This window comes from Schistocerca serialis, chromosome 1 (genome assembly GCF_023864345.2).
Source record: "Schistocerca serialis cubense isolate TAMUIC-IGC-003099 chromosome 1, iqSchSeri2.2, whole genome shotgun sequence".
Taxonomy (NCBI): domain Eukaryota; kingdom Metazoa; phylum Arthropoda; class Insecta; order Orthoptera; family Acrididae; genus Schistocerca; species Schistocerca serialis.
Window position 1 is genome coordinate 1,034,663,228 of NC_064638.1, and position 13,886 is coordinate 1,034,677,113.

General features: G+C 42.7%; 1 protein-coding gene across 5 annotated transcripts in view; it reads left to right on the forward strand.

The window, feature by feature from the left end:
* The first annotated feature begins 4 nt into the window (after positions 1 to 4).
* The window catches only part of LOC126414267 (beta-TrCP), a 116,865-nt gene continuing 102,983 nt past the window's right edge, over positions 5 to 13,886 (forward strand). For all 5 annotated transcript variants that reach the window (XM_050083333.1, XM_050083335.1, XM_050083334.1 and 2 more), the window contains exon 1: positions 5 to 328. In XM_050083333.1, coding sequence (XP_049939290.1) covers positions 275 to 328 — 54 coding nt within the window. In that variant the 5' untranslated portion in view covers positions 5 to 274. The remainder of the gene's footprint in view (positions 329 to 13,886) is intronic.

Here is a 13,886-nt window from a genome sequence, read left to right on the forward strand (position 1 = left end):
GTAGGTGTACGCAATCGGTACGGTGTACATCGTTTGTCACGTGTCGCTTTCTTCACCTTTTAGCCAAATAACCGACGAATGTAATCATGTACTGCACTTAATATGAATGCGAACGGGAGACGGCCCTGTATTGTATGTCACTCGCGTCGTTACCACTGCCATCTATAGAGGTCAATGACGTCACTTCATGAAATAAGGGCATCGACTTCCGGTTTGTTCAAGGAGCAGTGATTGTCTTGTATTTAGACTGATTTTGATAGTACTGGTGTAAACAATGCTCAATATGGAAACGGACAAGATCATGGAAGACAGCAATTCCAGTACTCAGGTAACTGCTCGATAAGATGTCATTCAGTTTGTGCTAATAGTTCACTGCTACTCACAGTAATGTTTTATCGCCATCTTGCGACCTACAACCTTATACCTGATGGCACCGACTCCACTTCCTTAAACTATGGTGATGGTAGAAATGTCATTATCATGCGTCTAGACGTGTGTAGTTTAAAATTAAGTTAGTTTGTAAGTTAATTACACATACCTTTGTGTGTCAGTTATTTGTAGAGTGCCCTCAGCATCGTCAGTAAATTTTCCCTCGTAATAGAACTGTTTGAAATTTACTAGTAGAATGTTACAGAGCTAGGAACAGTAGAATTACATTTAGGATTGAGTTGCGTGCTGACATTGCGGACATGCATTTGCAGTGACCTACTAGTTTCAGGTGCCAGAAATCGCTTATCATGTTGGTAGAATGATTTCGGCAATATAGAATATCCCTTCTCAATGCGATCTTTGTTAGGAATCTTACAATTTGTATGTTGCGGAATTTGCATTGATATCATATGATTTGTGTGAAATGGGTACTAATAATAAAACAACCGAAAAGCACATGAAGCTGTTAAACTAGTAGGAAAAATAAACAATTCATCTTAAACTATTTGAAATATGTGTCAGTAACGGAGTAGGCTAAGATTGAACCGTAGCTCCAAAATTAAAAAAAATAAATTCTATTGGCGAATCAGTGAGGAACATCGTTATGGAATCTGTCAAATGTAAATAACAATTCGAATTTGAAGGAACTCTTAATAACTCTCCTGAATATTTATACACCCTCAGTTCATGCAGTGTTTGCCGTTTTTGCAGTTAATTACAGTTAATGGTAATGAAGTTAATTTGCTCAAAATTAATACTCAAAGTGTGTTTGCAAACCTGAGGCTGGCACTTCATGCTCCATCATAAATCGGTAATTTTTATTTTAGAATTTGCTGCTTCACTATCAAGCAAAAGGGAAAATAAGTAGATACTGTTTTGCAATAGTTCAATTTCTGTGGCTGGTGTTGGAAAGAATACAGTTATTATATTCCTGGAGGATGTTAGTGGTACTATGTTGATTTCTGTTTTTCTTCCCGCCCCCCTCCTCCCCCCCCCCCCCTGTCACCAAACACTACTTCAGGTTTGTGATGTACAATCATCAATCTCTAATTGCAAATACGAATACTCAATCTCAAGGGATCAGCTGTTTGTGGGAGACGCAAACTTTTAACTTCATCTCATCAGCTTCGTAGTTTTGTGCTCTTATGGATATGTGGTATTCTCCATTTATGCACAAAATGTATAATGAAGATATATTTACAGTTTAAACAATTCATTTGTTTTGCTGTAAGAAAGTAACTTGTTTAGCTGGATAAATCTCTTGTCAAATCCGAAACTGAAAAATGCTAAATGCGTGGCACTCACACTTACGGGATATAACTTAATAGTTGATTAAATGTGGTGCTAGTTCAATATGAAACTTAAATTGACTTTGTCATGTAGTTGAGAACAAATCAGTCTCTTTGCAACGGATTTTTTTAGAGGCGTGTTTTACTTATTCATTCTTGCAGTATTTATGGCTTACACATGTATCCATTGGTGCTTCTTCAGGCACTAGAGGCATAAAGTATAGGTTTCCAGGTGGTGGTGTCACACCTCTACAAATAATCTTTCCTGTTGCATATTCCACATGACCTTGCTATGTGCAAGAGGAAGTTTGTGTGTAATCAAATATATAAGTGTGACAGTTAGCAATAAAGGTAATTGTGTTCACCTAGCGCCTTCAGAACAACCCGCGGGCACATGAAAAGAACGTGGAAATTAATACCACTGATGATGAAATATGTTTGATTAAAATATTCAGTTGGAAAAGGCGGCCTGGTCTTACCTCCATGATAAACATGATTGAAGTGGCAACTGAGGATTAATGACAAGTACCTAAACAATATTGAGATCATTACACATTGTGGCGTCACCCCTATTAGAGAATAGTTTGATCGCTAGCTATAGCTGTACTTCGTAGCCTAATATATTGTAAATGAGTCCTGTTAGCGCTATGAATTTCCGCGTGTTGTCATGTCACGTTGTAACAGCACGGGATTTATACTTTACGGCGTAAATTTACTATTAAGCCATACGTTTAGCAAGCCGAACTAAAGAGTCTTTCGCAGATTATCATGTAGTTATACACCGCTAGTTTTGCACAGTATGTTGTGTAAACTACGTAAAATGCTGACAGTCCCGTATCTCCATAGCATTATGATCCGGATTTCGCGTACCGACCAGCAGAAGCATGATGTAAAATTCCACGCATCCTGAGGTATACATCCACGTATCTTTGTTTCACTGCTTGAGCCGCGAAGAACATAACCAAGTCGGAAGAAAGGTCTAGTTAAATTTAGTAGCGTAAGTCTAAGAAAAGTGCTTTCCCAACCGACTGCTCGTCCTTTTGCAAACATTTATGATCAGCATTTTCATCTGTTAATCTATTTAGGACGGCCGATATTGCGGCATAATTTCATTCACATTTTTTGGCCACACAGGCGACGGTACTCCTACAAACGGGTCAACACTTCTGTTGTAGATGTTCTTAGGCTTATTGGAAGGACATGACTAAAAAAAGCTGGGCTCCAGCCTACAATTGAACAAGAGTGCCTTACTATTGGAGGAAATACACAATTAGCTTCCTTCAAATTACTTACCCAGCCAGTTAACATGAAATACAGTTTCACATGGACCGTGAATCAAGGCGCACCTTGACATTATTCTTGTATGTAAACCACTGACAGACTTCAAAGAAGCGGTGTCAGAAAAAATTAGAGCGCCGATCGGGGGAGGGGGGGTCACAGCCATCGGTTTGTAGTCTAATATTGGTATACTGAGCCAAGGAGGCTATCTACTTCCCATTTATCGCATTAGTTCCATCTGTTCTACTACTGGTGGTTCGTCTTGACTTACTTGAAACCTAGTGGTTACAAAGTAATAGTCATATTTCTTAAGTTTCTTGTTGAATGTACAGTTTTTTTAGAAATTTGCAAACTAATACCTAATATTGATACTATTTATTTTTGAATCGTCCATGCCATGAACTGTTTCAACCATACAGCCGCAATTTCGAACAGTAAATGGAAGAAAACAGCACACGTGAACAGCAAATCTATTTTCTGTAAATATTTATGCTAGCCAGATGCTTCTGTGTGACAGAGAAACGTACAACTCTGTACAGTTCCATTTTTATGCATATTAATCTGCTTATGCTTTGACACGTTTGAGCTTACGCTTTGCTGTCGAAAGTTCCTGTAGATTACAATGGTTCAAACTAGGGGAAAATAATGAATTACTGTTAGAGGTGTTTAGTCACCTGTTTATATAATACTGACACAAACAGGTAGCTGATTGTTATCTGAACTTGACCTTAATATAAATATCGGTATGACTGGATTATTGTCATTTATTCACAGGATAGGCTCACACTGGATATAACAGAAATATATTGTTTTATTTATTACTACTGATAAGTAACTAGCAATATATCAACAGAAATTAAAGGCCAGATTACATGCACATTTTACTCAGCGCTGCCAAGGTATGCTTGTTGTGTAAGGGGATATAATTTACCAGTGTCATTAAGAGTCCCTTCTCTGTTGTGTTACGTAATTGATGCAGCCATTTCCGTCGTCCGGTGATATAATTTCAACGACAAAGGCATTTCTGTATAGGTATCAAAATGAATTAAGAACCTTAGGTATAGTTTTGGGGGAAAGTTTCTTTTGTAGTTGATTCGGATTGAGTTTGAGAGAGCCAACGTTCGCGTGGCCTCCTATTGATGTTTTATATTGGCCTGACAGGCTGGCGCCGCCTCTGCGGCCGAACCGGACCGCTCACATCGATCTCGCGTCTGGCGTCGCGTTGTGGCGTCGCCTGGCCTCGCGTCGCTTAGCTTCACTCTTCCCTTCGCGACAACTTTGTGCTCCCCCGATGCTGAAGAGCTGGAGTGCATACGGCTGCCATCCCATTTCGTCTGTCTCCGCTACTGGAAAGGGAGCGGTTCTTCGTGCTTGTACTGGTTCTCACGCTTCATGTAATTCGGTAATACGCCAAAAGAGATGAATTGTTCACGGTCGTTGACATGGGCGCAGGTGCGTACAATGTATGTGGTCGGCCCTGAATTCCAATGGGACGTCTCCGACTGGAGCTTTAAAAACTGCATTATGGTTCAAATAATCATTTACATCCATAAACGCTGTGGAAGTAGTTTTCGTGTATTGCATAATTGCATTAACGTAGTTCTTTCGAAAGATGAGGATTATTCGATCCTCTTTAATTACCAAGAAGTCTTTTGTTTTACTGTGGACAACCAACGTGATTTTTCCTTCGGAAGCCCATGAACGCCTAAATGAGCGCTTTTAGGCACTACATTCAGAAAGTCTTCAGAGCGAGCGTCTTTTTTTTTCCACTTTGAACTTTGCTGTGAGGAGCGAAGAACGTTTAATCGTGTTCTTCCTGCTAAGTTGCGGGTTTGTTTCTGTTGAAAGCTGCAGCGTGCAGCAATAAAGTTTACAATTCAAATGTGGGAAAGCAGCATCAGAAACATTTGAAATGATGTATTTAGTGGAAGACTAGTGTACATCTAGTTCGAGCTTTCGCATTTCCATTTAAGATTCTGTACTTTAGCTCTCATATTCAGACTTCTGATATACCACCCTCCGACTTGTAGAATGTTAACATTTCGTTGATTGTTCAGTCATTTTCTCTTGGACAGTACCCCTTCAAAGTCACAGCTCGGTGATCCGAATCAGACTAATCTGCAATGTTTTGCCAGAGGAAAGATAAGGGGTCATTGTTTAAAGTACATACTAAATGTCCTGTGGACACAAGTTTTATATTCTTAAAGCAGTGGTTATCATTGCCCTCTGCAACCTCATGCCATTGATCATTGCTTGATCCTTCTGGCCTTCAGGGGCAGTTTCTCACCGTAAGGGCATGAGGATGGGCTGTGGGCCTCTATTTGATCCTCTGCCTTCTGACAGATTGAGGGTGACCCATTGTACCGAAAGTCTTCGGCCGCCGTTCGTGGTGATTCTATATTCATAATCTAATCAGTGCCCGGAATTGAATCCTGGATGAAGGGTATTTTGTGTAGACTCGTTTACTCATTTCGGTACTATCTGAACAAACTGTACATGAAATATTACTCAAGGTATTAAACAGATATTTATCTACTGTCAGTGCTAACATCGCGTACTGTAAAATATACAAAGTAAGAAGAAACTATCTTACATCAAATATTGTTCATACAATTTGCCCAGGAGCGGGCGACCATAATTAGCTCTTCAGTGACATAAATCCGTAAGATTTCAGTCTGTTTCGTCTTCGTTGTAACGTCATTTCTAGGCGTGTGCTTTTATTTGCTAACATACTAAGCGATTCGCCTCCGTCGACGTTATTTTTTTAGAGGACGGAGATTTCAGCTAGTGCCTATCAGCTGCTGTGATACAAATTTTAACACGGATTCGTGAATGCTAGTTATAATGACGACCATGTTAAAGTGCGGTGCATATACTATGTGATCAAAAGTATCCGGAAACCTAGCTGAAAATGACTTAAAAGTTCATGGCGCCCTCCATTGATAATGCTGGAATTCACTGTGGACTTTGCCCAACTTTAGCCTTGATGACAGCTTCCACTCCCGTAGGCATATGTTGAGTGTGGTGCTGGAAGGTTTTTTGGGGAAGGCAGCCCATTCTTCACGGAGTGCTTCACTGACGAGAGGTATCGACGTCGGTGGGTGAGACCTGGCACGTAGTATGCGTTCCAAAATATCCCAGAGGTGTGCTATAAGATTCAGGTCAGGACACTGTGGAGGCCAGTCCGTTACAGGGATGTTACTGTCGTGTAACCACTCCGCCACAGGCCGTGCATTATGAACAGGTGCTCGATCGTGTAGAAAGATGCAATCACCATCCCGGAATTGTTCAACAGTGGGAAGCAAGAAGGTGCTTGAAACATCAATGTAGGCCTGTGCTGTGATAATGCCACGCAAAACAAAAACGGGTGCAAGCCCCCTCCATGAGAAACACGACCACACCATGACACCATCGCCTCCGAATTTTACTGTTGACACTACACACGCTGGGCAGATGGCGTTCACCGGGCATTCGTCATACCGACACCCTGGCGTCGGATCGCCACATTGTGTACTGTGATTCGTCACTCCACACAACGTTTTTTCCTCTGTTCAATCGTCCAATGTTAACGCTCCTTACACCAAGCGAGGCGTCGTTTGGCATTTACGGGAGTGATGTGTGGCTTACGAGCAGCCGCTCGACCATGAAATCCTAGTCATAGTAATTGCAGTGGATCCTGATGCCGTTTGGAATTCCTGTTTGATGGTCTGGATAGATGTCTGCCTATTACACATTATGACCGTCTTCAACTGTAGGCAGTCTGTTAGTCAACAGACGAGGTCGGCCTGTACGCTTTTGTACTGCACGTGTCCCTTCTCGTTTCCACTTCAGTATCACATTGGAAACAGTGTACCTAGGGATGTTTAGGAGTGTGGAAATCTCGCTTACAGACTAGGTACAGAAAGCTGGCTTAAGCCAGAGATAAATTCTGCCGAAATTTTTACAAAGGTACAGACGGTGTTTAGAAAGGATAGATTGCATGCAACCGGTGGTGGAGTGTTCGTCGCTGTTAGTAGTAGTTTATCCTGTAGTGAAGTAGAAGTGGATAGTTCCTGTGAATTATTATGGGTGGAGGTTACACTAAACAACCTAACTAGGTTAATAATTGGCTCCTTTTACCGACCTCCCGACTCAGCAGCATTAGTGGCCGAACAACTGCGAGAAAATTTGGAATACATTTCACATAAATTTTCTCAGCATGTTATAGTCTTAGGTGGAGATTTCAATTTGCCAGATATAGACTGGGACACTCAGATGTTTAGGACGGGTGGTAGGGACAGAGCATCGAGTGACATTATACTGAGTGCACTATCCGAAAATTACCTCGAGCAATTAAACAGAGAACCGACTCGTGGAGATAACATCTTGGACCTACTGATAACAAACAGACCCGAACTTTTCGACTCTGTATGTACAGAACAGGGAATCAGTGATCATAAGGCCGTTGCAGCATCCCTGAATATGGAAGTTAATAGGAATATAAAAAAAGGGAGGAAGGTTTATCTGTTTAGCAAGAGTAATAGAAGGCAGATTTCAGACTACTTAACAGATCAAAACGAAAATTTCTGTTCCGACACTGACAATGTTGAGTGTTTATGGAAAAAGTTCAAGGCAATCGTAAAATGCGTTTTAGACAGGTACGTGCCGAGTAAAACTGTGAGGGACGGGAAAAACCCACCGTGGTACAACAACAAAGTTAAGAAACTACTGCGAAAGCAAAGAGAGCTCCACTCCAAGTTTAAACGCAGCCAAAACCTCTCAGACAAACAGAAGCTAAACGATGTCAAAGTTAGCGTAAGGAGGGCTATGCGTGAAGCGTTCATTGAATTCGAAAGTAAAATTCTGTGTACCGACTTGACAGAAAATCCTAGGAAGTTCTGGTCTTACGTTAAATCAGTAAGTGGCTCGAAACAGCATATCCAGACACTACGGGATGATGATGGCATTGAAACAGAGGATGACACGCGTAAAGCTGAAATACTAAACACCTTTTTCCAAAGCTGTTTCACAGAGGAAGACCGCACTGCAGTTCCTTCTCTAAATCCTCGCACAAACGAAAAAATGGCTGACATCGAAATAAGTGTCCAAGGAATAGAAAAGCAACTGGAATCACTCAATAGAGGAAAGTCCACTGGACCTGACGGGATACCAATTCGATTCTACACAGAGTACGCGAAAGAACTTGTCCCCCTTCTAACAGCCGTGTACCGCAAGTCTCTAGAGGAACGGAGGGTTCCAAATGATTGGAAAAGAGCACAGATAGTCCCAGTCTTCAAGAAGGGTCGTCGAGCAGATGCGCAAAACTATAGACCTATATCTCTTGCGTCGATCTCTTGTAGAATTTTAGAACATGTTTTTTGCTCGCGTATCATGTCATTTCTGGAAACCCAGACTCTACTATGTAGGAATCAACATGGATTCCGGAAACAGCGATCGTGTGAGACCCAACTCGCCTTATTTGTTCATGAGACCCAGAAAATATTAGATACAGGCTCCCAGGTAGATGCTATTTTTCTTGACTTCCGGAAGGCGTTCGATACAGTTCCGCACTGTCGCCTGATAAACAAAGTAAGAGCCTACGGAATATCAGACCAGCTGTGTGGCTGGATTGAAGAGTTTTTAGCAAACAGTACACAGCATGTTGTTATCAATGGAGAGACGTCTACAGACGTTAAAGTAACCTCTGGCGTGCCACAGGGGAGTGTTATGGGACCATTGCTTTTCACAATATATATAAATGACTTAGTAGATAGTGTCGGAAGTTCCATGCGGCTTTTCGCGGATGATGCTGTAGTATACAGAGAAGTTGCAGCATTAGAAAATTGTAGCGAAATGCAGGAAGATCTGCAGCGGATAGGCACTTGGTGCAGGGAGTGGCAACTGACCCTTAACATAGACAAATGTAATGTATTGCGAATACATAGAAAGAAGGATCCTTTATTGTATGATTATATGATAGCGGAACAAACACTGGTAGCAGTTACTTCTGTAAAATATCTGGGAGTATGCGTGCGGAACGATTTGAAGTGGAATGATCATATGAAATTCATTGTTGGTAAGGCGGGTACCAGGTTGAGGTTCATTGGGAGAGTGCTTGGAAAATGTGGTCCATCAACAAAGGAGGTGGCTTACAAAACACTCGTTCGACCTATACTTGAGTATTGCTCATCAGTGTGGGATCCGTAACAGATCGGTCTGACGGAGGAGATAGAGAAGATCCAAAGAAGAGCGGCGCGTTTCGTCACAGGGTTATTTGGTAACCGTGATAGCGTTACGGAGATGTTTAATAAACTCAAGCGGCGGACTCTGCAAGAGAGGCGCTCTGCATCGCGGTGTAGCTTGCTCGCCAGGTTCCGAGAGGGTGCGTTTCTGGATGAGGTATCGAATATATTGCTTCCCCCTACTTATACCTCCCGAGGAGATCACGAATGTAAAATTAGAGAGATTAGAGCGCGCACGGAGGCTTTCAGACAGTCGTTCTTCCCGCGAACCATACGCGACTGGAACAGGAAAGGGAGGTAATGACAGTGGCACGTAAGTGCCCTCCGCCACACACCGTTGGGTGGCTTGCGGAGTATCAATGTAGATGTAGATGACACAAGTGACACCCAATCACCTGACCACGTTTGAAGTCCGTGAGTCCCGCAGAGCGCCCCATTGTGCCGTCTCACGATGTCTAATGACTACCGAGCTCGCTGATATGGAGTACCTGGCAGTAGGTGGCAGCACAATGCAACTAATATATAAACCGTATATTTGTGGGTTTTCCGGATACTTTCGATCACGTAGTGTATTTGTACCAATGAATTTGAAATTAAGGCTGTTGTAACACAACGCAATGAGTAGAAAAGGCATTCATAACATTTAGTAAACATTTTTGATCACAGTTCATATCACATAATATATTTAAATGTATGTACGTTAATTGATTAGCAACAGTAATCAACCGGTCACACAGATAACACAACGGCACCTAGTCTGGCAGTTACGGTATCTCAACTTTGGGTCGTTGCAATCTGAAACTGAGAACGGTTGACACGAAGTGTTCCGAATGACGACGACTTTAACGATCAGCAATAGTTGGCCCGTGGCCGACGGCCAACTTATCGCACTCTTACCGTAGTCTACTGGGTAATTTATGTAGTTACCAGCTAATAATAACGGTACATATGCGTTCTGAGATACCGCCCCACAGTGTCAGTGTTGGTTCTTGAGCGAAAGTGTTTGACAACCACTGCACTGGAGATTATAATATTGGAAACATTCTTGCCTAGCTAGTTAAAGCCAATTTCTTCTTTGTCATTCCTGGTAGCTAGTGATGTACGTCTCAAATGGTTTCTCTTTTAAGCGGACGCTACTAATTAAGATAAACTGGAAATCTAGATAAAGTGGATGTACCAGCAGAAGTCTTTTTGGATTTATTCGGACACAATTAGGGGAAAAGATCAAAAACCGTGTTAACCTTTAGCATGTACACTGATATGTTTTCGAAGGGTACAAGGAAAGATGTGCAAGTCGAGGCTCCGAGTGGGGAAAAATGTCTGAGTGTAAAGTTCGTATAGATGTATTCACACAGTGGCCTCGAGAGCCACCTACCATTTTAGGTTAAGCTGTTAGTCTGTTGAAGTGAACGTCGGTACAGTATAGAAAAGAGTGATTGAGTTCTGCAGTACCAGTTTTTTCTGCTGCTAACAGAGGATTAGTGCCGCGAGGAAATGAACGAAAAAATAGTAATCGCGTAGCTATGGAACTATTGCTGCCAGGAAGAACAATGTTATCAGCTGAGAGCCCACAAAAAATATTCGTCTTTACATAAGACAGAAAAAAATAGCAGTTAATGGCCGTGACAGTGAAAGAGGGGATTGAGGGTGACTATTCCATTCTTTATTAATAGCGATTTCGTTATCTTTAGACATTGTGGCATAAACTCTTATACTGCCGCACTTTAAAACTATTGGCAGGTGCCGAAAAGTGATATTCTCGACAAGTAGCTGTCTTGAGTTCTTAGATGTATGCACAATTACTTTAATATAAAGTTGCACATGTGAGGAGGGATCAGTACTTTCATGGACCTGATACTGTGTCACCCCGAAAAAAACACAATCCCATTGCTTTATGACTTAACCAGTTGGCTTTGCAATTTTTTTATTGTCTGAACATGACAGTTCAGCAAACCGAATGGTATAGTGTACCTGCTTTCATAAAACCATAACCACTGCTAAGCAAAACCCGGCTACCAGTACTCTGAAGAAAGAGTCGTTGCGTACATAAAACCGTTGGGCCACCATCCAGTTGTATTTCCGATTTTCTTAGATACGTGCTCCTACTGCCTCGTTGGAAACTCGAAGGAAAACGTGCCACTCTTCTGCGAAGTTCAAGCGAAGATACTGAGAAGCACTACGGCTTAGCCCCCCGTCCCGTTTGCAAAGAATCTTTTTGTACGAACTCTTTGTAGTCATATGTAAATTAGACAGTTAAAATGAAGATAGCATTGTGAGGAACCTCGTAGTGACGCATGAGAAGACAAGGAACTATGTTGCTTTTCAAAAGTGCAGCCATATTTTCTGTTGGGGTGTCGAAAGGTAACGCTGTGCTGTCTTCTCATCAAAGATTGTTTCGAACATCTCAGTGTGTAACTAGGCATGACCCTCTTAGCGGTGGTATGCCCATGCCTTGTTCGAACCTTCGAACTGACATACCTAGCTAGGTATAGAGGGGCCGACAGAAACGTGGACTTAATCGTCACGCAGCTTGACGTTTTCGTCGCGTAATCTATCACCTGAAGAAACAAAGATCAGAGAAATAGGATGTTATTCTCATTACGATGCGAAGTTCGTTTGAACTTGTATGCATATGGAAGTTCGGGTCTGGTCGTGAGTCATGCACGAATAACCAAATGGTAAGGTGACCGCTCGCGATAAGGGGGAAATCCGGGTCAGAGTCCCGGTCCGGCACAGATTTTCATTGTCATTCCGTTCTACAGCTGATGCTAGCCCTTATTCACAGTTACGAATTCATTTAATGAATATCAGGGAAGTCTTTATACTGATTTGAGAATTGGATTGCTGACTTCATGATTCGTAGTCTTCAAACCCACATAGCCTCGAACCCACACTGGTGTTATCTTACACATTCTAAAGCTTCCTCCAATCTAATACCAGATCCCCCTCACAAACTTTTTCACTGACGAGGCTCCGGCGGTGAAGTATACACTTCCTACTCTAGCGATCGAATGAGTTGCAGATTAAGCAGTCATTTTCCCACAGTTTGTCACTGTCACATTCCAGCATTGTTAAGATGGTTCGCTACTTAACTGAAATCTAAGAAAGAGGAAATCTAGAGCCAACACACTATTAAGACCGCCAGTTTTTCATCAGTTGCTGCATGTAATCAATCTTTTCGTAGTGGCGGAGTAGAAATATACGCTGACTATTTAGTGCGCAAGTAAACACCCGTGCTTAACGCAGTTTCAGATGTGTGATAACTTTACAAATGAGTAAATGTGTTAAATATGCACATAAGTATGTTAGCAAGAAAGTTTCGAAAGGGTTTGAAATCATGTTTAGTAAGTATGTTGGAAGTCGCTAAGTGCTCTCATTCTCAATAGCTGGATGAATAAATCCCGTGTATTTGTGCACCGTGTCACACTGCCTCAAGACGCACGGTTACTATTGGCCTTATTGTGTTAAACTTGCCATAAGGTCATACCTCTTAAAGAATAGATAATGACAGCATTATAAATTCGGCCAATATTTTTGGATCAGCCAGAACATTATTACCACGGACCTGCTATCGATATAAACCTGTCCAGGCGATAGCAGCGTCATTTGGTGAGGAGTGACAGCCAGACATACGCACGGTGCATGTAGTATCAGTGAGCGAGCTGTCCGTATGTAGAATTGGGAAGGCGCGCGATCTATCAGTTTGACTGAGGGCAGATTGTGATGGCCGGAAGCTCGGCACGAGCATTTCGAAAACTGCATGTCTTGTCGGGTGTTTGAGTGCTGTGGTGTCAACACATCAAAACGTCGTGGGGTTGGGTGGCCACCGCTCATTACAGGTATCAGATGTCGTAGGCTGGGCAGACTGGTAAAACTAGACAGGCGGTGAACTGTGGCAGAACTGACATCAGACTTTAATGCTGGATAGAGTAAAATGTGTCAGAACACATACTGCACAGAACACTCGTAACGATGGGCCTTCGCAGCAGATGTTAACACCAAATCGGCAACTACGACTGAAATGGGACCATGATCATCTGCACTGGACATAGGCGCAGTGACAGAGCGTTGCATGGTCTGATGAATCCAGATACCTTCATCACGCCGAAGCGAGGGCGCGAACTCGCCGTTTTCCAGGGAAACATCTTCTTTACACCTGTACTGCAGGACGGATAAAAGCTGGCGGCGGCTTCATTGCGCTCTGGGGAATATTTCACGTGGGTATCAAAGGGCTCACACGAGCTCATGCAGTGCACCATGACGGCCAAGGAGTGTCGTACACTGGTTGCAGACCACGTACAACCCTTCATAACAATCGTGTTTCCCAACGTAAGTGGCATTTCTCAACAAGATAATGCGTCACAAGGCGAGGAGTGTAATGGAGTGGTTCGAGGAACACAGCGGCGAGTTCCAGTTGATGTGCTGGCCCTCCAACTCGCCAGATCTGAACCCGATCGAAACCATCTTGGTTGTGATTGAATGTGGCGTCAGAACTCATCGGCCTCCCCCCCCCCCCCCCTCCCTCCCTTCCGGGACCGGAATTTACGCGATTTAGGTGACTTGTGTGCGCATGTGGTGCTAAATCCCTCTAGCGACCTACCAAGATCTCATTGCTTCCATGCCACGCCGCGTTGCCGTTGTTATCCATGCCAAAGGTGGACATAGCAGC